Here is a 27,943-nt window from a genome sequence, read left to right as displayed (position 1 = left end):
CCCTGCATTTGTAGAACCAAACATGTAATTTCTTTACTGACAACATTATCCCTCTTTTTTTTTCTTCCTTTTAACCATTATTTTTTCATTAGTCTTAATTTTCTCATATATTAAAAAAGAACTACAGTTTTGTATGCCACTTCAAGTCCTCTATAGGAAAAAGTATTTATAATTAGCTACTATTGAAATAAGATTTTAAAGGACAAATAAACTGAATTGTTAGGATAGAAAAGTTTTAAGTCTATCAATTTTATGTTTCTTGTGATTTGTTTCACTTTTACAAATTACATGAATAAGCATTTATAAAAGTTGGTATAAATGTATTCCCATATCATGTACTATTGTTGCTTCTAAAACAATGTATTGCTATCAAGATAAAATATGATTTTGGAGGATAAAATAAACCTTGTAGATTTTTCAGATCTTTTCTGGAATGAGGTTGAATATCAACTAATACTAGAATTAAATGTTTTGAGCTATTTCATTCTAACAGATGATAAAATAATAAAATATCAATTTTGTAAGTGGTATATGTTAGCCTTTTTAAGTGTATAAAACCAAGTGACGTGCAGAATATAATAAAACTGAGTTCAAAATCTCTCAAATAACTTGTTTGTGCTTAGTGGCACTTGCCATCCAACCATGTTTTTAACCAGGTTAACTTATCATGCTGTCAGCGATGTATTACACATTATTTGTTCAAATATTACCTATGATTGAAAGGAGGATTTAATTTTGACTTGTAATATTACTTAGGATTGAAAGGAGGATTTAATTTTGATTTGTAATATTAAGGTAGTTATTTATATACTTTTAGCTCAACATAATTTTGTTAGCAAATTTCAGAATATTGTCTAATTAATGCTGTAAACTTTATATCACAAGTAGTTTTAAAAATGATTTGAACATGATAAGAATTTAATCAATGAAGCAGAGTTAGAACATGAAGAATACCGTAACAAAATATGGTTTTTTTCATGTATAGGATGGAGTATAAATGTTGGCCTTCTTGTGAAATTGTAATTTAGCAAGTAGTTCAAGAAATGTAGTGGCCATTTTGGTTAGAAAAAAGGTCAGGCCTTTCAAGCAGTGCTGTAGGATTGGTGTGAAAACTGTTCATAATAGAACCGTAAGACTATGCTTGTACTTCTAAACATGTTGTGGATAGCATACTGAAATACAGAACTATGATGAATACTGCTGTCATCCGTGTGGGAGGAAAATGTGTTTTAAGAAAACTACAGTGCCGACCCTGTACTACTTCCCTATACTACTTTGTTAAGTAGACTGTAATGCATATAGTTTAGTCTTCTCTTCATGTTTCAGAAGCCCTTAAAAATTGATATATCTAAAAATATTAGCAGATACATAAAAATTATTTTAGATAATAGTGAAAATAAGGACCCCTACTATAGCCCAGAAATTTTCTTGAATAATTCCCCAGTGTTGACTAAACTCACTTTTTGTTTTGTGTCAGAGTCTCAGAAGAATATTCATATTTGTAATTCATGCTTTCAGTACCGATCTGTCTTAGGACTCATTTATCTTTAGCTTGGGATAATGTATAAAATAACAATTTTTGTATTTTCTATAAACATTCCCAAATTTTACCGGAAGCATCACTAACCTTAGAATGGAAGTATATATCTTTTTAATGTGCCTCTAATTGCTTCTGTGTTCAGTGAAACTTCTTAACATTTTGGTTTATTCTTGTAGGGTTCATGCTTGAACCAGATCCAGAGCGGAGACCCGATATATTTCAAGTGTCATATTTTGCATTTAAATTTGCCAAAAAGGATTGTCCAGTCTCCAACATCAATGTAAGTAGTTTTTGTATTATAAGTAAGTAGGATATGAATTTAAAATCCATTTCATCATGTGTGGGTATATATGCTTTCAGAGTCACTTGTTTCATAACAAGTGATGTAATGGTGTATTTGTAATTAGTATTTTTGATGCAAAGCTGCAGATATAAAGTATAAGTGCTGGGGTGCTCTGGGGAGCTATGGTGGATTTGATGGCACTGCAGGACACTTTACATCATTGAGGGGATCACAGTGACATCTCTGAAATAGCATAGACTATTATTAAGTTGACTATTGAAAAAGCAGGACTGTTAGATTTCTTAGGAGCATGGTTGGGCTGTGGGTGTCATGAAAAATGGCTGAGATACTCAGCATTCTGTAAACTGAGAAAGTTTGGTTGCCCTTGGTGTACAGAGCATAGGCATTATAAATGGAGAGAAGTGGGTTCAGTTCCACAGAACTGGAAAAGGTCAGTTTTCATTCCAATCCCAATGTTCAAAACTTCCACACAATTGCACTCATCTGACACGCTAGCAAAGTAATGCTCAAAATTCTCCAAGCCAGGCTTTAATAGTACGTGAACTGTGAACTTCCAGATGTTCAAGCTGGATTTAGTAAAGGCAAAGGAACCAGAGATCAAATTGCCAATATCTGTTGGATCACAGAAAAAGCAACAGACTTCCAGAAAAACATCTACTTCGGCTTTATTGACTACACCAAAGCCTTTGACTGTGTGGATCACAACAAACTGTGGAAAAATTCTCAAAGAGTTGGGAATACCAGACCACCTTACCTGCCTCCTGAGAAATCTGTACTCAAGTCAAGAAGCAACAGTTAGAACTGGACACGGAGCGACAGACTGAATTGAAACAGTTCCAAATTGAAAAAGGAGTACATTGAGGCTGTATATTGTCTCCCTGCTTATTTAACTTCTATGCAGGGTACATCATATGAAATGCTGGCTGGATGAAGCACAAGCTGGAATCAAGATTGCTGGGAGAAATATCAGTAACCTCAAATATGCAGATGACACCACCCTTTTGGCAGAAAGCAAAGAGGAACTGAAGAGCCTCTTGATGAAAGTGAAAGAGGAGAGTGAAAAAGCTGACTTAAAACTCAACATTTAGAAGACAAAGATCATGGTATCTGGTCCCATCACTTCATGGCAAACAGATGGGGAAACAGTGGAAACAGTGAGAGACTTATTTTCATGGGCTCCAAAGTCACTGCAAATGGTGACTGCAGCCATGAAATTAAAAGATGCTTACTCCTTGGAAGAAAAGCTATGACCAAGCTACACAGCATATTAAAAATCAGAGACATTATTTGCCAACAAAGGTCCGAATAGTCAAGGCTATGGTTTTTCCAGTAGTCATGTATGGTTTTGAGAGTTGAACCATAAAGAAAACCAAGTGCTGAAGGGTTGATGCTTTTGAACTGTGGTGTTGGAGAAGACTCTTGAGAGTCCCTTGAACTGCATGATCAAACCAGTCCATCCTAAAGGAAATCAGTCCTGACTACTCATTGGAAGGGACTGATGCTGAAACTCCAACGCTCTGGCCACCTGATGCGAAGAACTGATTCATTGGAAAAGACCTTGATGCTGGGCAAGATTGAAGGCAGGAGGAGAAGGAGATGGCAGAGGATGAGATGGTTGGATGGCATCACCAACTTGATGGACAGGAGTTTGAGCAAGCTCCAGGAGCTGGTGATGGACACGGAGGCCTGGCATGCTGCAGTCCGTGGGATTACCGAGAGTCAGACACAACTGAGGGACTGAACTGAACTGGACTCAGTTGTCTATATCAGTGACTGGTTTTGTATATTTTGGGAAGTTGCTTAATGTTTGTTACTTTTTCTGTAAAACAAGGATGGTAATTATGAGGATTAGAAATAATAACTGTAAAACCCAGCGTGTAGTTAAGGGAAGATGTATTATAGCTGATACCATTAAAAGGCTTTGAATGTATCTGTTGTCTGCACCCTGTACTTCACTATATCAGATTAACAGTACATGGCAAGTCTGCTAACTTTAATAAAGGTCTAGAATCAAACACTGATTTTTAAGCTTTTTCAACTTGAGTGGCCTTACTTTTTCTTATAGGTTTCCTTTGTATGTAACTTAATCCACTCCACTAAGAAAAAAGAAGGAATTTGGTCCCTTTCCTTTTCATTTTTTGAAATTCTTGTTATGTCAGTGTAATATATTCTTGGTTGAAGCTGAAAGTCATTGCTCACATTCTAGTAATGAATTTTATTTGACATTTGTCTGGATTTTCAGCTTTTCACTCTGTAAACATTTATTGAGTACTTACTGTGACTTTTTTTGAGTAATCATTATAAACTGAACACTACAGAGCAGAAGCAAATGAGTGAAGCCTCTGTTCTTGTTTGCTGGACTTGACAAGCAGTGTCATGAAAATTACCTTCAGTCTGTAAAACAGCACTTAATTCATGTACTTGGTGTTTGCTTCTTTTTCCAGTGTGTGAAATAGTCGTTGTGTGGTCCTTTATACCCCAGATTTACCCATTTGTAAAGTGGTTATAATATATATATGTATTATATAATCTAATATTGTTCTGTTTTCCAAGGGTTTCTCTGGAATACAAATAAGAAAGCGACACTTGAGTGTAACACATAGTGATATTTGCGGATTAGATTGGGCAAATATGTGTCAACAACTTGTAGGTATCTACAAAGTGAAGAGGTGAAGAAATAGTTTCTCACAGACAGTGCTGTTAAAGTTTAAGAATATATTTGCAGTGTTTCAATAAAACTTTCTGCAATTGAAACGAAAACTAAAATGAAATGTTTTATTTTTTTCTTCCAAGAATTCTCCTATTCCTTCAACTCTTCCTGAACCGATGACTGCTAGTGAAGCAGCTTCTAGGAAAAGCCAAATAAAAGCCAGGTAAGCAAAGCTATGCTGAAATTTGAAAAGGCATTTATTAAAAAAAAGCGGGGGGTGGGGGGTGTGGGAAACAGTACTCATTTTTAATCCTAGCAGATGTCATTGGTTAAATAGCATCTTCACCCACAAAGAACACTGTATTCCTCACTGCATGTAGTGTGACATTGAGACAGCAAGTTCAAAGTAAGCCTTTTCGTGTGAGATAACAGGGTTTGACAGTAGTCACACTTGAACTGCTCCCTCTCCGCCTTCATGAAGTGATTGTGTAACTGGTGATGTTGCATTGGGTCATCTTACAGGTGGGACTTGTCATTATTTCATCCCATGACAACTAATTTAGGAAATACTGTGTTTTATTTTACTGTTAGTAATGACCTTTTATTGATTTATGAAAAGAAGAGCTGTATGTAATTTACAATGAATAGTTACAATGGCAACATTTTTAAGACCAATAGAGGAATATTTGTTGTTGTTCAGTCTCTCAGTTGTGTCTGACTCTTTGAGACCCATGGAATATTATAGTGTTTTAAATAATTTTATAGTTATTCACTACATTAATGTTTGATACAGATTATGTAGGTTAAGGCCTAAATCTGAGTAATGGTTGAATTAATGATAACCTTTTCTCCTCATTTTTTTTTTTTTTTTGAGTTTAAAAGTGAGTAGATAGGACTGTATTTTAGATTATCAGGTATAGTTTTATATTTGGGGAGATTTCTTGATCACAGCTGTTTGTATTGTATTTCACTTAGGCAAAGTGTTTTGACATGAAATACGTAAAACCATCTGTCACACACTTGTTATATGCAGGATATAGATGTGGAGGACCCAAAGAAAAAGAAGTGGTGTATTTCTAAGGAGTTCCCATTCAAGTGAAGATACACCAGTGAACAGTTAGAGCCTGCAGGTGATGAGGCTGTGAGCGTGGAGGGAGAGAGGACAGGGGCTCAGGCTGAATCCTCTCCTGGGGGCGGGCGTTGCTGGACTCTTTCTTGAAGGATGAGTAGTCTAGTCACTTGGAGTGACGGGTGGGAAGCTATGACAGGCAGACCTTTCAGGTAAGAACAGCCTTTGTGAGCTGCAAGATGGGAGCATGATAAGGGCACATCTACAGGAGGTTGGGAAATGAAGCTGAGGAGGCAGGTGAATGTCAGTCACAGCAACTTTATTCTCTTGTCATGCTGAGAAATTTGGATTTTGGCCTTTAGGCAGGTGAATTTTCAACCTTGTAGTCAGTTTGCTGTTTGGAACTTGGTTGTGAGATGTGTTAGAAATAATCTGCTATTTGTAAATTGTTGAAATATCAATTGGGAATGACTTAATTTTTAAAAATAGCATCACTCTAAAACTGTTATCTTCATTCATTTGAATTTAAAATACTCTTGAATAGGAGACAAAGGAGTAAAGTTACATCTAACTTGCAGGGATTCAGCATGACTGACTGTCTTACTCATGATATAGCTGGAGTTAACAGCTGCTGTTATAGTTGAATGGTCATTATGAATTATTGTTAGACTTGTCAGCTAGTTTTATTGTTACTTGTCTTTTAAAATAATTATTTTGTCAATGATTAAATCTTTAAGTAAGTATAAATTTTTTAAAAAGCATGAGTCAATTGAAAAATAATGCTTTGAATATCTTTTCACCATGACACAAGCTATAGCTATACACTTGCAAACAAATGAAATAGTTAACAAAAATTCACAGTGCTATTTATAGTATGTTAAACTATATATTATGTATATTGAATAATAGGGTTCATTGATCCTTACTGGTCAATAATATAAATTTCCTTTTTGTTGATAGTATCAGTAAAGAACTTGAAAAATTATAAATGGTAAAGTAAAAAATTAATCTTATTTTTCCATGTGAAAGTCATATTTCCAATGTGGGGGGAAGGGGAGTCTTTAAATAGCCAGTATCATTATTTACATGTTTTAAAACCGTGAATATTATCTGCCTGCCCTACCTTCAATCTGTGAATTTTTTGTTTTACTTCTTAAAAAGTTCCCTTCCATCCCCCAAAATTTGCATCTGCTCTTGGGACTGTTAAACATGTTAAACTTAACGTGATTTGTATCTTCAAGATGGCAGGGTTGAGAATCACTGTCCTGGCAGGTGGAAAAACTGAAGAATTTTAAGAGAAGAGAGAGCTTATATTTTAGGAAGATTGTTCAGGTTAGCAGGAAAGAAAAGAAAGCAAAACAAAAAAAATCAGCTCTGTGTTGGCTACAGTAGTGCGAATGAGGTTTTATAGCAGTGTTGATACCAGTAATTACTCAGTTTTTCGTTTCTGTTAAATTTGTATTTTCACTTTGCCTAATTCTTTTTTTTTTGGGGTGGCATGATACATTTTACTTTGCCTAATTCATCCTGGCATTTTCTTCTCATTTTTTCACAGGCTGCTTAATGTCTTTTACTGTCTGATGAAGTCATATTTATTTTTGTACCTCCAGTTCTCACCTGAGCCTTCTCTAGCCAAGTTAGGTTAAAGGTAGAATAACTCCTCTGTCAAACTTTTGACATTGCTAGTGTTAGTGCTAATTATTTTTTTCTGTGTTTTATTTTTGTGAACATGCGCCATATCTTCCTAGGTAGCCTGTAAGCTCTTTGAAGACTGGGCACTGTCATGTTTGCAGGGTATCAGTAAAGTAATTGTATGGTAGATATTGGTGCATTAGGGAAATAAATGAGGCAACACTAGACTAAACAACTGAGCCACCAGGGAAGTCTGCACAGCTTTTCAATGTGGTTTTTAGAGGTTTGCTGTGCTTGTGTGTGTTGTGAATCCTCTGTGGAGTGATATATAATAAAATAAGAACAAGGCAGGATGAGGCTTTGCCTGTACTACCCACTGAATAAAAAATGGTTAGACAAATGGAAAGACTGTATATAATGTTCCCCCCAGATTGCTTGAGTTTAGAGAGTATAGCATGGGCTTTAGTGCCATATCCATAATTTGGACTCAATAAATACTTTTTTAGATTAAATGAGATAATTGGTTATATGTACATGTGATCTTTTATTGCCTTAAATTTAGTTCAGTTTTCATTGTATCCTCCGCATTCCGTCTAAAACATAAATATTATTTTCAGAAAACTGCCCATATGCGATGTATTTCTATGATTTTCCAAAGTCTTTCTATTCAATTTCACTTCCTTTCTTTCTGAGAAGATATTTGTTGACAGGGCTCCCTCTTGTGGTGTCTACAGATAGAGGAGAGAACGATAAATCTGTGCAGTGGACAGATCTATAGATCTGTTACGGTAGACAGGACTTTCTCTACATGCCGCAGATGTCTGCTTGATGAATCATACATATGCAAAAATTTTAAGTGTCAGGTCATTTGAAAATGTGCTAAGGGAACTTGGTAAAGAGATTTTATTGTAGTCCTTTTGAAAAGTGAACTTAGACCTATTAAAAAGTATGAGTTTTTGTTTTGAATTTATAAAAAGCAGATTTGATAACTGTGAAAGTTAAACATTTTTTGTGGCTTTTTTTGAAAGAGAAGTGTCTTCTCAGATTATATTTAGCGTCTCCTGATTTCCATTTGACCACTCACATCTATGACCTAAACTAGATCCTAGTGTGAAAACTTTTATATAATTTCCATTCAGTGTTTCAAGTCAAGCAAAGATAAAGATTCAAGAAGTTGAAGGTGAGCCGGTAGCTCCACCTGTTAAACATTTTGGTTTCTTTTGTTTTATGTGCCCTAGGACATAGTCTTTCTTTCTTAGGCCGAGTCCAAGCTAAGGAAGACTGTTATTTGTTGTTTATTTTTATGTTTCTGATTGGTTTAGAAAGTTGGCTCTCACTTTTGTCTACAACCTTACTGAGAAGGCTTCTGTGTGTTTATTTTATCTCCTTAAGAGCAATCCTATACTCTTTTTCTGCCGGCTTCAGTGGCAGACTATGTGTGGAAGCAGTCTGGTTTGAGGAAGTTGGTTCATTTTATTTCATTTACTTCCTTATCTATATTAACATTTGATACTTGATAATGAGACTTAGGAAGAAGCCAGGAGGACTAACATGATCATCAATAAATATGCATCTGCTTAAATAGATGCTTCATAAATTAGAAATAATCCCAGTATTTGGAGTGACATGTCTTCTTCTTCTATTGTAGAATAACAGACACCATTGGACCAACAGAAACCTCAATTGCACCAAGGCAAAGACCAAAGGCCAATTCTACTACTGCCACTCCCAGTGTGCTGACCATTCAAAGTTCAGCAACACCTGTTAAAGTCCCTGTTCCTGGTGAATTCGGTAATCAAAGACCAAAAGGTAATACAGCCCTGCCACCCTCGTCCCCTTTATAGTTGATTTACATAAACCTTTTATGGCTTGGTTACCTAGCAGTGTAAATTATTGGCAGACTTATTGTGAAGCAGGTATATTACACAGTACTTTAAGAAACATAAAGCTACTAATGTGTAATAAACTCAGCTAATTATTTTCCTAATGTTCTCAGCAAAGGTAAGTTACTGGCAGTATAAAAGTATGGTATAAAAACCTCACAACTTGCTTATCCCTAGAGTCATCTTCAACTAGTAGGGGTTCGAAGTTGATACTAAAGTTCAAGAGTATAGAAAATTCTGTGTTGTATTGGAAAGGAAGAATTTGAAACTCTAGCCTTACAAAGCATTTGTGTAAAATTGTTTTCAACTAGTATGTTTTAAATTAGAATACTCTTAACGGACTTCCCAGGTGGTGCCGTGGTAAAGAATCTGCTTGCCGATGCAGACGGGATTCAATCCCTGGGTTGGGAAGATCTGCTGGAGTAGGAGATGGAACCCACTGTAGTATCCTTGCCTGGAAAAGTCCGTGGACAGAGGAGCCTGAAAGGCTATAGTCCATGGGTTTGCCGAGTCCAGCATGACTAAACAACTGATCAGTCACACACGATGGTTAAAAACCCACATGTTGAGTCTCTTGAACCTGAATTTCAGTACTGTATCTTCTGTTTTTTTTATAATAAGTGAAGTGAAGTTGCTCAGTCGTGTCTGACTCTTTGCAGCCCCATGGACTGTAGCCTACCAGGTTCCTTCGTCCATGGGATTTTTCAGGCAAGAGTACTGAAGTGGATTGCCATTTCCTTCTCCAGGGGATCTTCCCGACCCAGGGATTGAACCCGGGTCTCCCACATTGCAGGCAGACGCCTTACCCTCTAAGCCAGCAGGGAAGCCGCATATGTATTATGAGAATATAGGATTGTTGTGAGGATTAAATGACTGCTTACTGTAATGCCTGCCACATAATATTCCCTTCAGAAATGTTCACTCTTAACTATTATTACTACTATTAAGTAAAATACATGCTCAAGAAGACAGTATATTATCTGATGTAACATATGCCTGTGGTGATCAGGCATATCCGATGGAGGAATATTCTATGGAAAAGGGAACATAGGGAAGTATGAAGTCTTTATGTCTAATTCCCATTTTACCATCTCTTAGCCTCACTGTTCTCTTTTGTAAAATGGGAAAACAGCTATTCTGTTTTAAAGAGTAAATAACAAGGTGTATTGTATCTTGGAAAATTCTGTTTCATGGTGGGTAAGCATTCAACGTGAATTTCCCTTTTTATACCTTTCTGGGGCGGGGATGCTCTTACCTATCGTGTATTTCAGCCCTTCAGCCAGAGACCACTAGGAACACACTTATATTTGAGTAAATTTGGTTTATTACTCAGAAACCCTGGAAATCTGTGGGAGTATCTCAGTAAGAAGGTGTCTGAAAAAGACTTATGAAAGGGTTTGGGCTTGTTTTTGGTAATTTGGGGGAGGTAGGGGTATAATATCATTATGTAGAAGGAGAGATGGAGAAGCCTCATTTGGAAATGAAGCAACATTCAGTCATATTGGCCAGGATTGAGAGAAGTTTGGTCATTTTTGTGGCTTGGACAATGTTCCTGATTTTGCTAGTGTTGAGACATGATTATGGAGTGGGCTTGTCATGATCCATCACTGCCACAGGATGGCCTTGTCTGATGCTGGTGTTCTGTAAAACTGTTCACATTTATCAGGAGACTCCTCCATGCCATGACAGGGGCAGCGCTGCTGCTTCTTCCATGCTTGCAGTTTAAGTTGGGGGAAAAAACAACCTCCCCCGCCCCCCCCCCCCCGCCCCCATATGTATACATCTCTTAAGATTTCTTTTCCCGTTAAATCTTACATAAAAGTAACACATGAATAAAATTAAAAAAAAAATTCATACAAAGCAGTAATATTCAGAAAACTGTAGATAACTCCATTCTTTTTCTTCCTAGAGTAGACTAGCAACAGTTTGGTGTACCTCCTCCCAGTCCTTTTTATGTTTTTGCATATATAAACACAGATATAAATAATTCATGTTGGGTTAAACACAAATGCATTCATACTAGATACAGTTCTCTACAGCTTGATTTTTCTTAATATGCTTTGGGGGGCCTCCCAGGTGGCTCAGTGGTAAAGAATCTACCTGCCAATACAGGAGACGTGGGTTTGATTCCAGGATTGGGAAGATCCCCTGGAGAAGGAAATGGCAACCCGCTCTAGTATTCTTGCCTGGGAAATCCCATGGATAGAGGATCCTGGCCAACTACAGTCTATGGGGTCACAGAAGAGTAGGACATGACTTAGAGATTCAGTAACAACAATAAACTTTGGAGAGCTATGCATAAATCTGTATGCATGGTGCATATCGTATTTTTATAAACACTTTCAAGAATAATTTAAAAGGAATATGCGTTTTCTTATAATTGTAAGAGTTGTTGCTCAGTCATGTCTGACTGTGACCCCATGGACTGCAGCACACCAGGCTTCCCTGTCCTTCACCATCTCCCAGAGTTTGCTCAGACTCATGTTCATTGAGTCGGTGATGCCATCCAACTATCTTGTCCTTTGTCGTCCCCTTCTGCCCTCAGTCTTTCCCAGCATCAGGGTCTTTTCTAATGAGTTGGCTCTTTGCATCAAGTGGCAAAACGTGCATACAGATTCCTTGTATTTTGTAAACATTTTCAAGAATAATTAAAAGAAACATGCATTTTCTTATAACTGGAAGAGTTAGAAATAGTCGTAAAACTTATCTTCATAGAGATGCTATATTTAAGGCCTGTGGAGGTTTGAAGACATTAACATTGATGAGAAAGAGTCCTCTTTCTCCACGCTCCCTCCTTTTCCCCCTTTGGATTAAATAGTCACATTTGATTTTACAGTAACTTGTTGGAAGAGAATATAGAAATTATTGTATATTACATTTCCTCTTTTTAAGTTGTGTATTTCATCCTCTTGGTTATTTCTGAAGTTTATTTGTAGGGTTTTCCTGTGGTACAGTTTATAAAGCTTATAAATAAATTTCTATTTAGGAGCCAGTGTTAGTAGATTTTCTACAGTAGCATTTATTGAACATCTGTTATATATAAAGTTAATTGGGGTGCTAAAATAAATAATAATAAAGTCTTCACCCCATCTCTCAGGAGTAATAGTTAGGAAATAGCCATGTAAACAGTTAATGTGTGCAATGCCGAGATAAATGTTATAAAACCAAGTGGAAGCTTTAGATGAAAGAACAAGGAGAGATTTGAGATAAATTTTAAAGGATAACAACAGTTGCAGTGCGTGGAAACTGGCATTTTGATTAGAGAATCCTGTCAGCAAACATGCAGACTCAGGATGGAGCATCATACAGTTGAGAAATGTGGAACATTTCAAACTGGCCTGGCTGGTGTGTCCATGGAGAGAGAGCGTGGAAAATGACTTGTTCATGAGTTGTAACTGACAAAATTAACTTTCATGAATACTTTTGCTATAGTAAATAATCCATTTAGACTACATTCATTTGGAAGTTTCTATAAAATAAGGATATAAATGCCTTGGTTAATGAGTACTGAAATGAATGTTTTGAAATCCAACCATTTTATTGAAATCATGAGTTTTTAATTTTCACTCCCTGAAATGGAGCACATTTGCCTTGCAGCGTTGTGTTTCTGCTGGGCAGTGAAGTGAATCAGCTCTACCTTACATGTGTCACCCCTTTTGGACTTCCTTCTCATTGAGGTCACCACAGAGCCTTGAGTAGAGTTCCCTGTGCTGTACAGTAGGTTCTCATTAGTTGTCTGTTTTATTCGTAATAGTGTATATATGTCAGTTCCAATTTTCCTATCCATCCTACCCCCTTGAAATCATGATGATGCTAATGTAAGTTTTTGAAAACCTCTTCTAGGAGCACTGAAGCCCGGAAACGGCCCTGAGGTTTTGCTGGGTCCGGGGCCCCCCCAGCAGCCCCCGCAGCAGCACCGAGTCCTCCAGCAGCTGCAGCAGGGGGACTGGAGGCTGCAGCAGCTCCACCTGCAGCGCCGTCACCCTCCCCAGCAGCAGCAGCTCCTTCAGGACGCTTACGTGCAGCAGGTGGGTCTGCCACTTGAGATGCAGAAGTGTCTGTATCTTTTGTATATATAGCCTCTATAGCTGTGAAGTTCATGCCGGTTGTAAATAGCAGTGAGTTCTCTTTTGTCTCATGGGACGTTGAGCTGTGGACTGAAGTAAACGGTTTGCTCAGTTTCTTGCTTATTAAAGAAAAGGCGTTCTGTGTGCCTTCTGTGAGATGCTTAAGGATGCTCTGTGGAAATAGGCTGCGTTGTGGCTTTATGAAGCAAAGAATGTTCACCCAGTCATTTGGCACCACAAATAAGTATTGCAGTTTATGATGAGTAGTATCTTTTGAGTTACATTTTGAGTTCGTATATATATATAGACTAATAATGTTGTTGAAAAGGTGATATTAAGTTTTCAGAGGTAGCATTGTCTTGGGTTCTTGTTCTTATTTTGATGTTTTTCTTTTTTTGCCTGTGTTGGGTTATATGTGTGTTATGTGTGTGTGTAGGTGTATGGGGGTCGGCATTTAGAAGGGACATAGAAGAAAATGACCTTAAGTTCTATTCTGTCCTTGGCCTCATCAGAACCTGCAGATTTCTAGTGTCACTAAACTATTTTAAATTTAATGACTGTTGTTATCATCCTTCCATCATTTTCTGAACTATTTTTGAGCCAATTATATGCATGACACTTCTTATGGGTGTACTGGTGCCCTGCTCTTGACTGATAGACCCAGAGTGAAGAGGAGTTAAATAGGGGTGCCGTTGGATGGCCAGAAGATATCATTGAAGGGGAGACAGAGGAGAGTGGGAATTTAATGTTGTAATTCCTGCAGACAGATCACTTCAGGGGCTTTCATCAACAAGTAAACAGGTTTAGGTTTCTTCCAGACATCCTTAAACTGTGCTGCAAATTGCTTTTAGTTGCATCTATTATGTTGCATTGATAATTTTGAAACTAGTTCCAATAAGCAGATGTAAGTTACAGTCACTTACTGATTATAGGTATTTCCCATTAGTGTTTGACTATTGAGTACCCAAGTCATTGTTACGGTAGGATCAATACTTCACAATAAAAGGCTATGGAACAAAAACGGCAGGAGTAATATCGTTGAATTTGTTTTTCAAACTGTAGTATCAGCATGCAGTGCAGCAGCAGCAGATGCTTCAGCAGCAGCTGTTAATGCATTCGGTGTATCAGCCACAGCCTTCTGCATCGCAGTATCCTGCAGTGGTAAGTGGTGCATAACTTTTAGAGGTTGCTTTTGGAGTATACACTGCAGTGTTGGAATTCACAGTGTGAATAGTATTTTTTAGAATTTAATAATTCAGAATTAGCTCAATTAATGATAAATATTTTATCAAAGCCAGTTATGTATGCTCAAGCAGTTGTACATTGGGTTGAACCTGGATTTGGCAGATCATAATAGACTGATAGTATTTTTCTCTTGTCTCATAGTATAAGGAGATGACTGCTTACCCAGGATATCTTGTCATATGTTTCATTCATTTGATAAATGTCTATTGAATAAAGAAAAGTAAGAAAGGAAGGAACCCCAAAGGAAAATTGCATTTGCTTCAGAGAATAGTTTTGACATTTTTTTATAGCAACCACCATACCAAATGACTTTAAACTACTGTATTGTTTTTTTCTTAAACTATTTAAAGGAGAATTTTTGAATCCTGCTAGATGAGCCTAACTTTCCAGTTTCTTAAAAATTGAGGTATAACTGACATAAGATTATGTTAGTTTCAGGTAGATAATGTAATAATTTGTTGTGTGTCTATATTACAAAATGATTGCTACAATAAGTCCAGTTAAACAACTTCTTAAATAGATTTATTTCACCTTGTTGTGGTGTTCTGTAGAAGCTGCTCCTTCAGATAAAAGTTGTTTTTCCAGTGTCTGATTTGTTGCCAGTGTGAAAAGGAAGGAGTGAAGTAGCAGGTGCAGTGGAGTAAACAGGCGCGCTGCTGACAGCGCTTCGTGCCCTGAGCGTCGCTGTGTGACGGCATGCTTTGTTTCAGATGCAGCAGTATCAGCAGGCTTTCTTGCAGCAGCAGATGCTCACTCAGCATCAGCAGTCTCAACCACAGGCATCACCAGAGTATCTCACCTCCCCTCAAGAGTTCTCCCCAGCCTTAGTGTCCTACTCTTCATCACTTCCAGCTCAGGTTGGACCCATGATGGACTCCTCTTATAGTGCCAGTAGGCAAGTATTTTTCCACTGAATACAAAGGAAATCATTGTGGGAGTGGGTGTTATCATGGAGTGGAGTCATTTCATCGGTTGAAGTGGCTCCTGAATTTGGAGCCCATCTTTTTGTCGAGTTCCGCCTTTTCTCTTACTAGTCCTCTCTTCTGGTCCCTGTGCGTCTCCATCCTTCTTTCCGTTTTCATCAGTTAATTCTGCTAACTGCTGTCTGCAAGTAAGGCTTAGCAACATCCAGCAGTGTTTAAGGCTAAAGGAAAGGAAAAGGAAAATTATTGTCAAAAGGAAAGCTATTGTGGTGTCTTAGCATAACCAGGACATAAAATCACTTTATTCAGTAGTGATTTTAGAGTGGTACTATTTGTTATGGCAACTGATTTTCACTTTAAGGTTTATTCACTGTGATGATAATAGTTAATATTTATTGAAGGCTTTTTTATTTATATTCTTTGCTTTACCTGTATTAAATCATTTACTCTTCTCAGTAACCCTGTGAGGTAGATACTGCTTCTCCTGTTTCACAGATGAGGAAGTTGAGACCTACAGAGGTCAGGGAACTTGCCCAAGGGTGAACAGCTAGTGACCTTTCTGGAGGTGATTCAGATCCCGTGTGGTCCCTCTCCCAGTGCATGTCCTTATCTACCACCTCCATCATAATAAAATGATCTGCTTTATCAAGTATTTATAAAGTATGAACCAGGCCACTTTAAAATTTTCAGTTATAATTTTTTTTCCTCTTTTAATTTTTACTCTAGGTCAATTGCTGGTAAAGAGGCAGTTGCAAATATGACACATCAGAAGAACATCAGTAACCCACCTGATATGTCAGGGTGGAATCCTTTTGGAGAGGACAATTTCTCCAAGTTAACAGAAGAGGAACTGTTGGACAGAGAATTTGACCTTCTCAGATCAAGTAAGGGACACTTGAAGGCTTATTTTGCTTCACAGTAAAATAACAGCTCTATAATTACTCAGCAAGGCCAAAGACTGTTTTGGAATGGTAAAGAGAAAATTCTTTTTGCGCATTTGAGGGCAAAATTCAGGCCATCTTCTTTTACGTATACTATCGTACTATCTTGTGTGCATTAGAAATCAGTTGCTTGATAGTAGCTATTAAACCTAAGATTACTGATATTATGTTGATTCCTAACACTTAAATACTGCGTATCTTTGAATGTTAATTCAGAAACCTCCAAAAAATGGAAAGTTAATGTTCAAATAAAAAGGGAGACATTAGTATCTTGCCTTACTAATCATTTTGCAGCTCTGTTTTCTTGCACACTCGTTACAAGATTTTGTGGGTCTGAGATGCCCTTTGAAAGTGCCTGAAAGAAACATGGGCTACTACATTATGTTAATGTTTTGTAATGCCCTTTGAATGAGTGGTGACATAAAAGGGCTGCTTTGTTATCCTGGTATGGCAAAGTGAAATAAATTCTTTTCCATCTTAAATCAGATATCTCAATGTTTTTACTTGCAGTCATTGCCTTTTATTAAACTACCTAATACATATGTCAAATCTCGCCATACATATTTTAGAAATTATTTTTTGGAAAAGAGATGCGTGGAGTGTTTTGAGGAGCTTGCGAAACAGTAGCAAAAACTCACTCCTGAAATCAAGATAATTATCAGTTTTCTGAGTCTTGGGTGTGTGTGTGAGCATGAGTGCATGTGCCAAGTGCTTTTCCCCGTTTTGCATGTGAAAAGGTCATTAGTTACAGTTCCTAGTTTCTATTTTGTTTTTAGGTAACTGGCCTTATGAGAACATTTGTTAGGTGAAGTACTTTGTTTCAGATTGATATATATTTTATGTTAAAGCTTATAAATGCCCTGAATTCATGTAAGAATAGTTGTTTGGAATTTAAATTTGTATTTTACTTTTTGGTTATATGATTATGAAAAATTAAATTGATTAAATACAGATATAAAAATGAGTTCTGAGCCTTTAATAAAGGTTTGTTAACTTTGATAAAACCAATCTTACATTTTTTTTCATTAAAAAAATTATTTTTAAACCACAACATTTTTTGTTTGGCATTTTTCCTACAATTTATGTTGAGTGGTCCAAAAAGCAAGGTTTTTGAAAAAGAAAAGTATCTCTTTCCTTTAGGGAGATGGTAGGGAGATATAGGGGGTAACCAATCATTGTAATTTATAGGATTATTTTTAAAGCAAAAGATAAAATATTCATTTTAATGTATTCTGACCAGGATAGTAATTAAGGTTTGCTAAATCAGTATTTTCTACTCTTTGGGTGAAAACTCCTCTTCACACTGTTCTAAAAAATAAATCAGTTTATGGGATGGGTAAAGTATTCACATTATTCTGTACCTTATAAAAATGTTATTCTAAGCTCTCTAGAATTTATGATGACACCAAGTGTTAGTTACTTTGCATAGGGAGGAATGGCATACAGATATTCATGTATACTTTATAAAAATTGGATTTAGTTTGTAAAACGCTTAACCAGCCATTTGCTTTCAAACTTTAAGGTCTACTCACATGTGTAATTTGTGTATGTATTTGAATACACATGTGTATGCCAAAGAGAGTCAGAGTTCACTGCAGTGTTAGTTATGAAAAGATACTAGGTTCCAAATGAAAGTGCAAGAGGAACTTTATCTAAAGGTCAGACTTGGAAACAACTCAGCCATTTGGAAAACCGCCTAGTTGGTCCCTGAGCTGTTGAACTCATTGTCACAAGGATGATTTACTGAAATTAGCACATCGCAGCAGAAAGCATGAATTCTGATAACCTGGCCATGCCATTTAACTAGATCTTTAACTCTGTGAAGTCACTTAACTGCTGTTCACCTGATCATTATATTATAAACTGGTTATAATGATGCTTATCTCATAGGGTTGTCAAGAAGGTTCAATAATGTCTTTCAAGAGTCCTGGCACTCCATAAATGCCACTTCCACTTTTCTTACCTTCTGTGTACGTCTTTGGGGTCTTATTTCCGAGGTTATTTTTCTATAACAAGCATTTTAAAATCATATCTAAACTGTTGGGTTTCTCAGCTGGCAATTAAAAGACAAATGGAAGGGGTTTTGTGGGCAACATGTCAGCAGCCGAAGTGATTTATGACAGCAGGGAGAGCGACTGAATTCCTCAGGCAAGAACACTGGAGTGGGTTGCCGTTCCCTGCTCCAGGCAGTCTTCCCAGCCCAGGGATCTAACCCAGGTCTTCTGTACTGCAGGCAGATTCTTTACCAACTGAGCCACCAGGGAAGCTCTAATAATTGATAGTCACAGTAATGGGGTTCAAAAAAAGTGAAATGTCTTTAACAAAGTTTATGAAGAAATCAGTAATGTATAGAATATAGTTTAGAAAGATTTCCTCCCAGATTTGACTTAATTGTAAAGCTGAGTCATCGTTAGCACGCCTTTCACTCACAAGCAATAAGGTATCTAATGTATGATATACTTGATAAGATTTAAATTACACAGATGGGTCTCTTCTAGAACCTTGAGTTTCAGTACACTAATGGTGGAGTGGAAATTGATTGTCGGTCATTACTGCAAGTTGGTTCCTCTGTCTCTATCAACATTTTCCAAAATGAAGAAATAAATTACCAATGAATTTGAAATACCAAATTTATCTTTTTATCAGCACAGATATTTATCAACAATTTTTCAAAGTCTTTTTTTTAAGATTTTTTATATTTGACTTATGAAAGCTTTCCAGTGAGAAACTGTATACTTTATGTTTGGACCTTAAAAATACTGGCATTGTCCATATAATGATTGTTTAGAATAAAACATTGCCATTTGAAGTTTTATTTTTAAAATAGTATGTGATTATTTATTTTTTAAAAAAGAAAAAAAAGATGTACTGTCTAGGAAATACTCTACTTGTCTGTATTTTGCAGGCAGTAATTCTAAAATTTTGAGATATTAAAATTCTAAGATATTAGTAATTGGTAATTAAAAAACCCGTTTTTTAATCATTTTTAAGAAAACAGTGGACTCCAGCTGGCCAAGGAGGTTAAAATATGAGTCAGATTCTTCTTGCTCTTGCTTTCAGTGTAACAATACTTATGGTTTGGAATTTTTAACCTGTTCCTATTTAAAGACCAAAATATTACATTGAAATTAAGCATTGTTAATAAAGCTAGTCTCAATATTTTTTTAAAATTTAAACTTGTATTTTTCGTGGTCTTTTGTGTCAAAGCATTCAGATTCATATGTTAACTTTAGAAATCTAATTGTTGTAATCTTTAATACACTAAGCACTAATTAGAATATGGGTGTTTGCTTTGGGAAAATTTAACTTGCCTTTGAATAGTTGTGTAGCTCTACACATTATTTAAAAGTAATACTTGATGATATGTTTTCTTGTTTATGAATTTATTGTTTATTTCTGTTTAAAATTGCATCAAAATAAAAGGAAGAGTCAAAGAAACTAAAATCTGTGGCTCCTTTGCATATTCTACTGAATGTGCATTTTTTCCCTCTGAAGCCACAGTATGAAATAGATATTAGTATGAAATACTAATATGAAATACTAATTAGTATTAGTATTAATTAGTATTAGTGTGAAATACTAATATGAAATACTAGATATTAGTATGCAATAGATATGAAATAGATATTAACATCAGTATAAAACATCAACTCTCACCATTTTAACCTGATTCAGACCTATTGCTGTTCTTTTATGGCAGAATGACAGAACTTTTCAGGCATATTAGGATGGTGTCAAAGTATCAGATGTTGACTCTACTTTTAAACATTATTCTTTAACTTTTTTGGCTGTTCAAGCCATTATCCACCCATATAAGCTGTTGAATTAACTTTTTAGAGTATATTCATTTTCTGATGATATTATGGAATATAATTTGATTCTAAAATTTAAAAATTTTCTATTTTTGCCATCTGTATCTATTAAAATCCTTGAAAAGATACTGTCTTCATTCAGCAGAAATATTTTGGGAAGGCAGGAAGAGGTAAGTTACAAATCAAGCTTAAGTTTTACGCTAATGAAAAGAAAACAATTCAGAAAAAGAAAACAAAAGTTCTTTTAGGGGTGACTTGGTATTTGAAAAGTAACTCTACATACCATTTCATTAGTTTTTATTTATATGTAGTTGATAACTTAAAAAATTAATGTCTATTTTTTTATTTTGTGCCCTGGGATTCAGATTATCATGTGAACTTTAGAAATTGAAATGATTTTAAAAAAAGTCTTTCTTGGAAAAATTTATCCTGTTTTGTGGAACAGTGGGAACATGATTCACTTGAATAGTGAGTTTATTCTGCTTTCTGTTTTGAAATAATTGGATACATGAACTTTGTACAGAACAGTATTTTCACATTTTTAATTATGGGGATGCCATATATAAAAAAAATACTACTCCTTCATGGTAGTGTTTGTATTTTTTCATAGTATAAACAGTATTTGTTACTGATTTCCTGAATTAAGGTTACAATGAATATTTTGAAAGAACATCTAAATTGAATTTTCATTGCTTTCCATTTCTATATTGGATTTGAAAATAACCTCTTGAGTTTTGGAAGTTTTATTTGTACATAAATCAGTTGTCAGGTTTGTTGCCTTAAAATATTAGTGTTTCATTCAAAATTTTAAGTAAAAATTTAAATAACCTGAAGTTTCATGTGGATATTAATAGAGTTAGTTTTAGCCATAAAACTGATAATTGTATCATAAAGGTGTTTCAAGGATCAGTTGTCCATAGCAATGATTAAGTATTTTCGAGATACCATAGACTCTAGAGCCTTGCCTTCTCAAACCTGTACTCCCTGGACCAGCAGTATCCTGGCATTTGGGAGCCTGTTGAATTGAGAATCTCAAGATCCATTGCAGAACCATCCAGTGCGAATCTGCATTTTAACAACTCCCCAAGTGTTTAGAATGCACATTAAATTTGAGAAGCTCTGTCCTAAGATTGCTGCTTTAACTTGGGGCTTTTTACCTCACTCTGCAGTTACAAGTCTTTTTAGAGAAGTCTAATTCTATCTGGATTTTCCCTCCGCATCCTGCCATCCCTTAGAACTCACATGAAATCAGGATAGTTTACCCATGTGTGTGTGTCTGTGTGTGCGCATGTGCGTGGACGATCAGTCCTGGCTGACTGCAACTGCATGGACTGTAGCCAACCAGGCTTCTCTGTCCGTGGAATTTTCCAGACAAGAACACTGGAGTGGGTTGCTATTTCCTTCTCCAGGGGATCTTCCCGACCCGGGGCTTGAATCCAGGTCTCCTGCATCTCCTGCATTGGCAGGCAGATTCTTCACTGCTGAGCCACCTGGCCTGGGAAGAAGCCAGTTTACCCATAGAATTCCTAAACATGAAAGGAATAGTCCTGGGAATGCCTAAAATGTCTGTTAGAGTAGAATGGGTCTGATTATCAAGAATCAGAGGATAAAGAGACATTTTACAGAAGTCCAGAAGTTGTCAACTGATAAAGAGCCTGTGTTGTGCAGAGTTTAGGGGCAGGGAACAATCATCACCACTAGGCAATCAGGATACACTGGAATCTTCAAACATACCACACCTGCTCCTGCCTTTGAGCCTCTGCTCTGGCACTTTCTTTGCCTGATGTGTTCTTCCCCAGGATTCCACTTCGGCCTCCTGGGAATCTTTTCTCACCAGGCACCTGTTAGCATCACTCCACTTCACTGTGTTTATTACTGCAACCTGTGCCCGCTCCCTTATTTCCTTTTACCTCGCTCTACATATTTCTCTCTAGCTTTGTTTTTAAGTCTGTATTCCTCATGTTTCTTTCTTATTAGTCGTTCTTCCATGCCAGCATGTGACCTCCATGAGGGCAGGAATCTTTTTGTTTGCTGTTGTATGCCCATGCTCTAGAACAGTGCCTGGCACATAGGAGATGCTCAACTATTTATTGAATGAAAAAAAAAATGAATTCTGTTAAGGCTTTTAATTTAGTAGAGAAATGTCTATATATTTGTATGTATGAGGATGGTTTAACCAAGTGATATGAGAAATGAACAGTAACACAAAATAAATTAAAATATAGTGAATTACATTTTATTGCTATTGAAAAATATGATTTACCTCTTTTATGAATAAATGACTATTTGTATTTTTTCTATGCATATTTTTAGAGAAAGTTTGCCAAATATGTCTCTGTTTAATAATTGGGGTTTAACTTCAGATCTAATATGTTACAAGTTAAAGATAACTGTTGTTTAGATAAGTCAACCTAAGTTATTTGTTAGGTTAATTATATTTAGTGAAATCTAGAACTGTGATTATATTGTTAAACTTGCCTTTGTAGAAACAGATACATATTTAAACTCAGGACTACCCCCTAATACTTAAACAAATGAACTTTGAATCTCATATTTTTTAAGAAGGCTGTTGCTTTGTTTAATTTTCACTTTTATTTGTACTGTGTGCCACTTTTTTTAAAATTTAAAGATCATTTTGTTTTTATTTTATTTTTTTGTTCATCTTATTTTTGCAGACAGGCTCGAGGAAAGAGCATCCTCAGATAAGAATGTAGAGCCACTTTCTGCTCCATATAACCATCCTCCAGAGGATCCTTTTGGTTCTGTTCCTTTCATTTCTCATTCAGGCAAGTTACATATGTAACATCATCACTCTCATTAAAAAAAGCACACAAGAACAACAGTAGTAACAAAGGCAAAAACCCTTATTATAAAATTGAAGTAGAAATCAGATGTTAGTTACAGAAAATAGAACAGAAAATTATTTTAGCCTCTAGCTATCCTAATTTTCCTAATGTTCTTTCCATTGGGTTATTTAATTTGTGCCTTTTGCTGACACGTAAAAATGCTGATTTGCATAGTAGAATATTAACTGTTTCTTTCTACTTTTACCATTGGATACTGTTTTCAACCATTGGATACTGTTTGCATGCATGAAAATATCTCCCCCTTTTATATACTTGAAATACTTTTTTTTTTTTTTTTGCTTTTTTTTGAAATACTTTTAAAGACATTTTATACTTAGCTTTTGCCTAAAAATCCTCTTTTCCTAGTTTATACATGCTCTCTTGTAGCTGCATTTTAAAAGTATTAGTAATCTTCTGTTTGTCACAACTTGTAACAAATTACCTATTCTTTTCTTCTTATTCCTTCTTTGATTTCAATCCAGAATTTAAATATTGTTATTATTCACCTTTTAAGAATACTTGTAATAATATTTTCAAAGTAATTGCCTAGTTAACACTGTTGAAAATACAAGGATGGAATTAGGATCCCACTTTGGCATAAATGGATTTGTGTGTATGGTTATATTATAATGGAAAAACTGAGTTTAATCTTAGAGAAAGGGAGTGCGGTGGAAGAAATCATGCTTTACCAGAAGGTAAAGATTTTGTTTAATATATTCAAGGTAATTGTCTACCATGTTCTTTGGTTCTGTTTTGTTTATTTCTCACTCAGGCAAGTTACATGTGTGACTTCATCACTACCATTTAGAAACATTCATACAGAGAGAGCAATAACAAAAGAAAAACGTGAATGTAAAACCAAAATAAGATATAGGTGTTCAGGATTTCTGATAATGCATCAAGGCAGTGTTACGGCCTTTCAGATTTGGTTATCCAGAACACAGCACAGTAGCTAAGTGTTTGCCTGGAGGGTTTCTTTATCTTCAATTGGGGATGATATTAAATACTTGGTGAGATTATTGAAAGGATTAAATGAGAACATGTTTATAGAGAACACAAAGATCGTCACTGTTGGTTGCTGTTGTGACTGTTGTTATTGGTAGTGTTATTAAATAGTATTTTTACTACTTAGTACTGAATTCCAAAATCTTAAGTGTTCAGTAAGTTTTGTAGCTGCTATCCAGCTAGTAGTAGTACAGAGTTCCAGTAATAATAAGCTAATTAACTACTGAATGAAGTCTTTTCATGAAGTGTAGACCCAGTTTATGAAGCTGTTCCCCCACCAAGGACAGTTTTAACAGTACCATTTCTATTTTTATTAAAGCATTCACTACCAGTATTCAGTACAGTATACACATATACATATCTGTTAAAAGCATATGGTATTCATTCCTGGTCTTGAAATGCGCCCAGCCTTCCTTCTCCCTGAGACATCGTTATTAGTTTGTATACTAACATGGGATGTGTGGCTCTGTGAGTTACAGCATGGAATATCTAATTTTAATAAACACCCTCAACTTCTGAAACATAGAGAGTTTAAACAATTCTGTCAATGAAATTCTAGATTTCTTGTGTTGCATTTCATTTTTAATTAGGTTTGGTGAACTTCCCTTACTCTCCCTAACTGTAACCTACCTCTTGGATCTTGTTATCTAATATGAAGTTAAATTGAATTTAAGGATGGGAAAGGTCACATTGTATATAGCAAATACTTATTGAAAATAAATTATTACAGATTGTCAGTCCAAATGCTGGATCATTGTATAAGCCATGATGAGGTGTATCGTTTATACCTTTAGAGTCTAGTGATTCCTTTTTTTTAAAAATTTTTTTTCTTGAAATTGTTGTTGTTGTTCAGTCACTCATTCGTGTCTGACTTTGTGACCCCATGGACTGCAGCACGCCAGGCTTCCTTATCCATCACCAGCTCCTGGAGCTTGCTCAAACCCATGTCCATCTGGTCGGTGATGCCATCCAACCATCTCATCCTCTGTCATCCCCTTCTCCTCCTACCTTCAATCTTTTCTCAGCATCAGGGTCTTTTATAATGATTCAGATCTTTACATCAGGTGGCCAAAGTATTGGAGCTTTAGCATCAGTCCTTCCAATGGATATTCAGGACTGATCTCCTTTAGGATTGACTGGTTTGATCTCCTTGCAGTCCAAGGGACTCTCAAGAGTCTGCTCCAACAGCACAGTTCAAAACCATCAATTCTTTAGCACTCAGCCTTCTTTATGGTCCAGCTCTCACATCCATACATGACCACTGGAAAAACCATAGGTTGGACTAGACAGACCTTTATTGGCAAAGTAATGTCTCTGCTTTTTAATATGCTGTCTAGGTTTGTCATAGCTTTTCTTCCAAGGAGCAAGAGTCTTTTAATTTCATGGCTGATGCTTTTAATTTCTCCACATATGAATATGAGTTATGCAAGTTATTCCATAATGAATAAGTTTGAGCAACTTTAAGAAATCAAGCACAGTCTTTTATTGTGAGCACTTCCTTGGGATGCTCCCTACCTTCAGGTTCTAATTAGAACTTGTAGATTCTACTGATTCTTGAAGATCAGGAATTTTCCTCTTCTAGAGTTTCAGCAGTGGTTCCTACTGGTGTTCCTACTGTATACACACAGAGGAAACTGAGGCTCTAAAGTGGGGGCAAGTGACTTTTCTAAGGTCAGATAGTTAGAGTCCAGCTCTGGCTAATGCTAAACTCTGTTCTGTAAAAATAGCAAAATGAAACTGTTGCATGAATTTTTTTTTTTAACCAGTGTTCAGTATATATTCTGTTCTGTGTGAATTGTTCCACTTGTAGATGGGTTTTTGATGTATTGTGGAAAGAAGTGAACTCCATGTCCTAGTTCTCCACCATCTTGATTTCCCAAGTGTCGAGTGTCTTGTTCTAAATAAAAACCTCCAGTAAGAGGAGTAACATAATAGAAATGTCAGTTCTATGGCATTTTTAATCTAGCTGGCAAATATTACCCACATCTAGTATGACTCTCTTCTTATACTCGGGCCTTGTTGCTTGGCTCGTGTTCTGAGAAATTGTACAGATTTTGATAAAACCTTCTAATCTAGTAATCCTTGGGTCTGGTGGGGTAGATTGCTGAGAAATGATGGCAGGCAGTATGCTTCCAATTCCCAGTCTCACAGCCCCTCCCTTATACCCTAAATGATGAGACAGCAGAAGGCATGTAATTACAATAGCAGTTTCAAGCCACTCATCCTCTATAATCCGATAGCAAGGAAAAGAACATCAAAATCTTCTTGAAACTGGAAGCTTCTTACATGATTAAAAATGTACCACCTGCTTTATAAGTAAAAGAAGTGTCCTCTCGAAGATGGAAACCTGATTAAAAGAGTGGTAACATGAATCGTAAGATGCAAATATTCCCCTTTCCTCACACTGTTTTGGACGTATTCTAAATATTTTAAGTTTTAAAAATTATTCATATATATTCATATATATAAATATATATGAATATTTATATTCATATATATAAAACTAAAGATAAAATTTATATAAAGCTTCATTTATGTGGTTTAAGAATACATTTGCAATATTTATTTAAAATAGTGTGGCATCAGGACTTTCCTAGCAGTTCAGTGGGTTAAAACTTCACACTTCCAATGCAGGGCGTTTGGGTTTGATAACTGGTTGAGGACCTAGGATCCCACATATCATGTGGCTCAGTCAAGAAATTAAAAAAACAAAAAACAAAATATATATAAATGTATATATAGTGTGGCATTAACTAGGATTTCATTCTTTATACAAGTATTTGTTTAAAAAATACTAATAAGTGTATGAAAGTCTATGAAAATTGAGAAATTTTAGCTTTTGAGTTTGGAATCTTCTTCTTTTGGACACTGAAAGACTCTGATGTCTTTGAAATTTTAATATCTAGAAATATCTTTTTATGAAAATTCAAGCTTGGAATAGATGAATTCATGTTCTTAAATTCATTTGGTTGGTAAGCTTGTTTTTCAGAATCTCCAAATAGTTTTTATCTTGTTCAGTCATTTTCCAGATCACTAGAATCAGATTGGTATGTGTTTTTCACAACTGTTGGCTTAGATGGTAAAGAATCTGCCTGCAATGTGGGAGACCTGGGTTCAGTCCCTGGGTTGGGAAGATCCCCTGGAGAAGGAAATGACAACCCACTCCAGTATTCTTGCCTGGAAAATTCCATGGACAGAAGAGCCTGATGGGCTATGGTCCATGGGGTAGCAGAGAGGTCTGATTCAACTGAGCAACTAACACACTTTCACAACTGTTTAAATGAATGATAAGTACCTTGAAGTCAGGAAGTAATGATATCTTTGTATGCTGTATAATACCTTGTTGAATGAATTCACTATCAAAGTGTACTTTGGTAATCTAATATAAACTTTGTATCACATACCGTAATATTTAATGAGTTTGCACTAGATAAGATGGATTTTATAAATGTTGGGCTCTATCAGGTAAGTTCGATTATTGCCTTTATTTCCTCATTCCGTATATGAGAAAATGGAGACTTTCTTGGATGTCTCTCTTCCATGGATTTTGTAAAGTTGTATGTGCTTTTCATTTGTTGATAAAGCCTTATAGTATTTCTAGAACTTAACCCTATGGTGAGTGAAAGTTGCTCATTTGTGTCCAGCTCCTTGCCACCCCATGGACAAGATAGTCCACGGAATTCTCCAGGCCAGAATACTGGAGTGGGTAGCCATTGTCTTCTCCAGGGGATCTTCCCAACCCAGGGATCAAACCCAGGTCTCCCACATTGCAGGCAGATTCTTTGGCATCTGAGCCACCAGGGAAGCTCAAGAATACTGGAGTGGGTAGCCTGTCCCCTCTCCAGGGGATCTTTGCAACCCAGGAATCAAACCAGGGTCTCCTGCATTACAGGTAGATTCTTTACCAGCTGAGCTACCAGGGAAACCCTATATGATTAAGATATTTATCATAGTGTTCAACAAACACTGTTTGCTGAAATAGAAGCAATACCATTCTCATTCTATTAGTTTTTTGTTTCTTTTTAA

The 27,943-nt window shown here is 36.1% G+C and overlaps 1 protein-coding gene across 2 annotated transcripts in view; it reads left to right on the top strand.

The window, feature by feature from the left end:
• Positions 1–27,943, top strand: part of BMP2K (BMP2 inducible kinase) — a 112,512-nt gene that overhangs the window by 69,972 nt on the left and 14,597 nt on the right. Inside the window, exons 8-15 of one of the 2 annotated variants that reach the window (XM_061145726.1) lie at positions 1,717–1,820; positions 4,638–4,717; positions 8,844–9,004; positions 12,922–13,106; positions 14,208–14,306; positions 15,101–15,285; positions 16,040–16,197; positions 22,742–22,852. In XM_061145726.1, coding sequence (XP_061001709.1) covers positions 1,717–1,820; positions 4,638–4,717; positions 8,844–9,004; positions 12,922–13,106; positions 14,208–14,306; positions 15,101–15,285; positions 16,040–16,197; positions 22,742–22,852 — 1,083 coding nt within the window. The remainder of the gene's footprint in view (positions 1–1,716; positions 1,821–4,637; positions 4,718–8,843; positions 9,005–12,921; positions 13,107–14,207; positions 14,307–15,100; positions 15,286–16,039; positions 16,198–22,741; positions 22,853–27,943) is intronic. The other variant, XM_061145727.1, reaches the window with a different exon arrangement.

The sequence above is a fragment of the Dama dama genome, chromosome 6 (assembly GCF_033118175.1).
Source record: "Dama dama isolate Ldn47 chromosome 6, ASM3311817v1, whole genome shotgun sequence".
NCBI classification, from domain to species: domain Eukaryota; kingdom Metazoa; phylum Chordata; class Mammalia; order Artiodactyla; family Cervidae; genus Dama; species Dama dama.
This window is presented reverse-complemented; position numbering and strand designations above follow the sequence as displayed.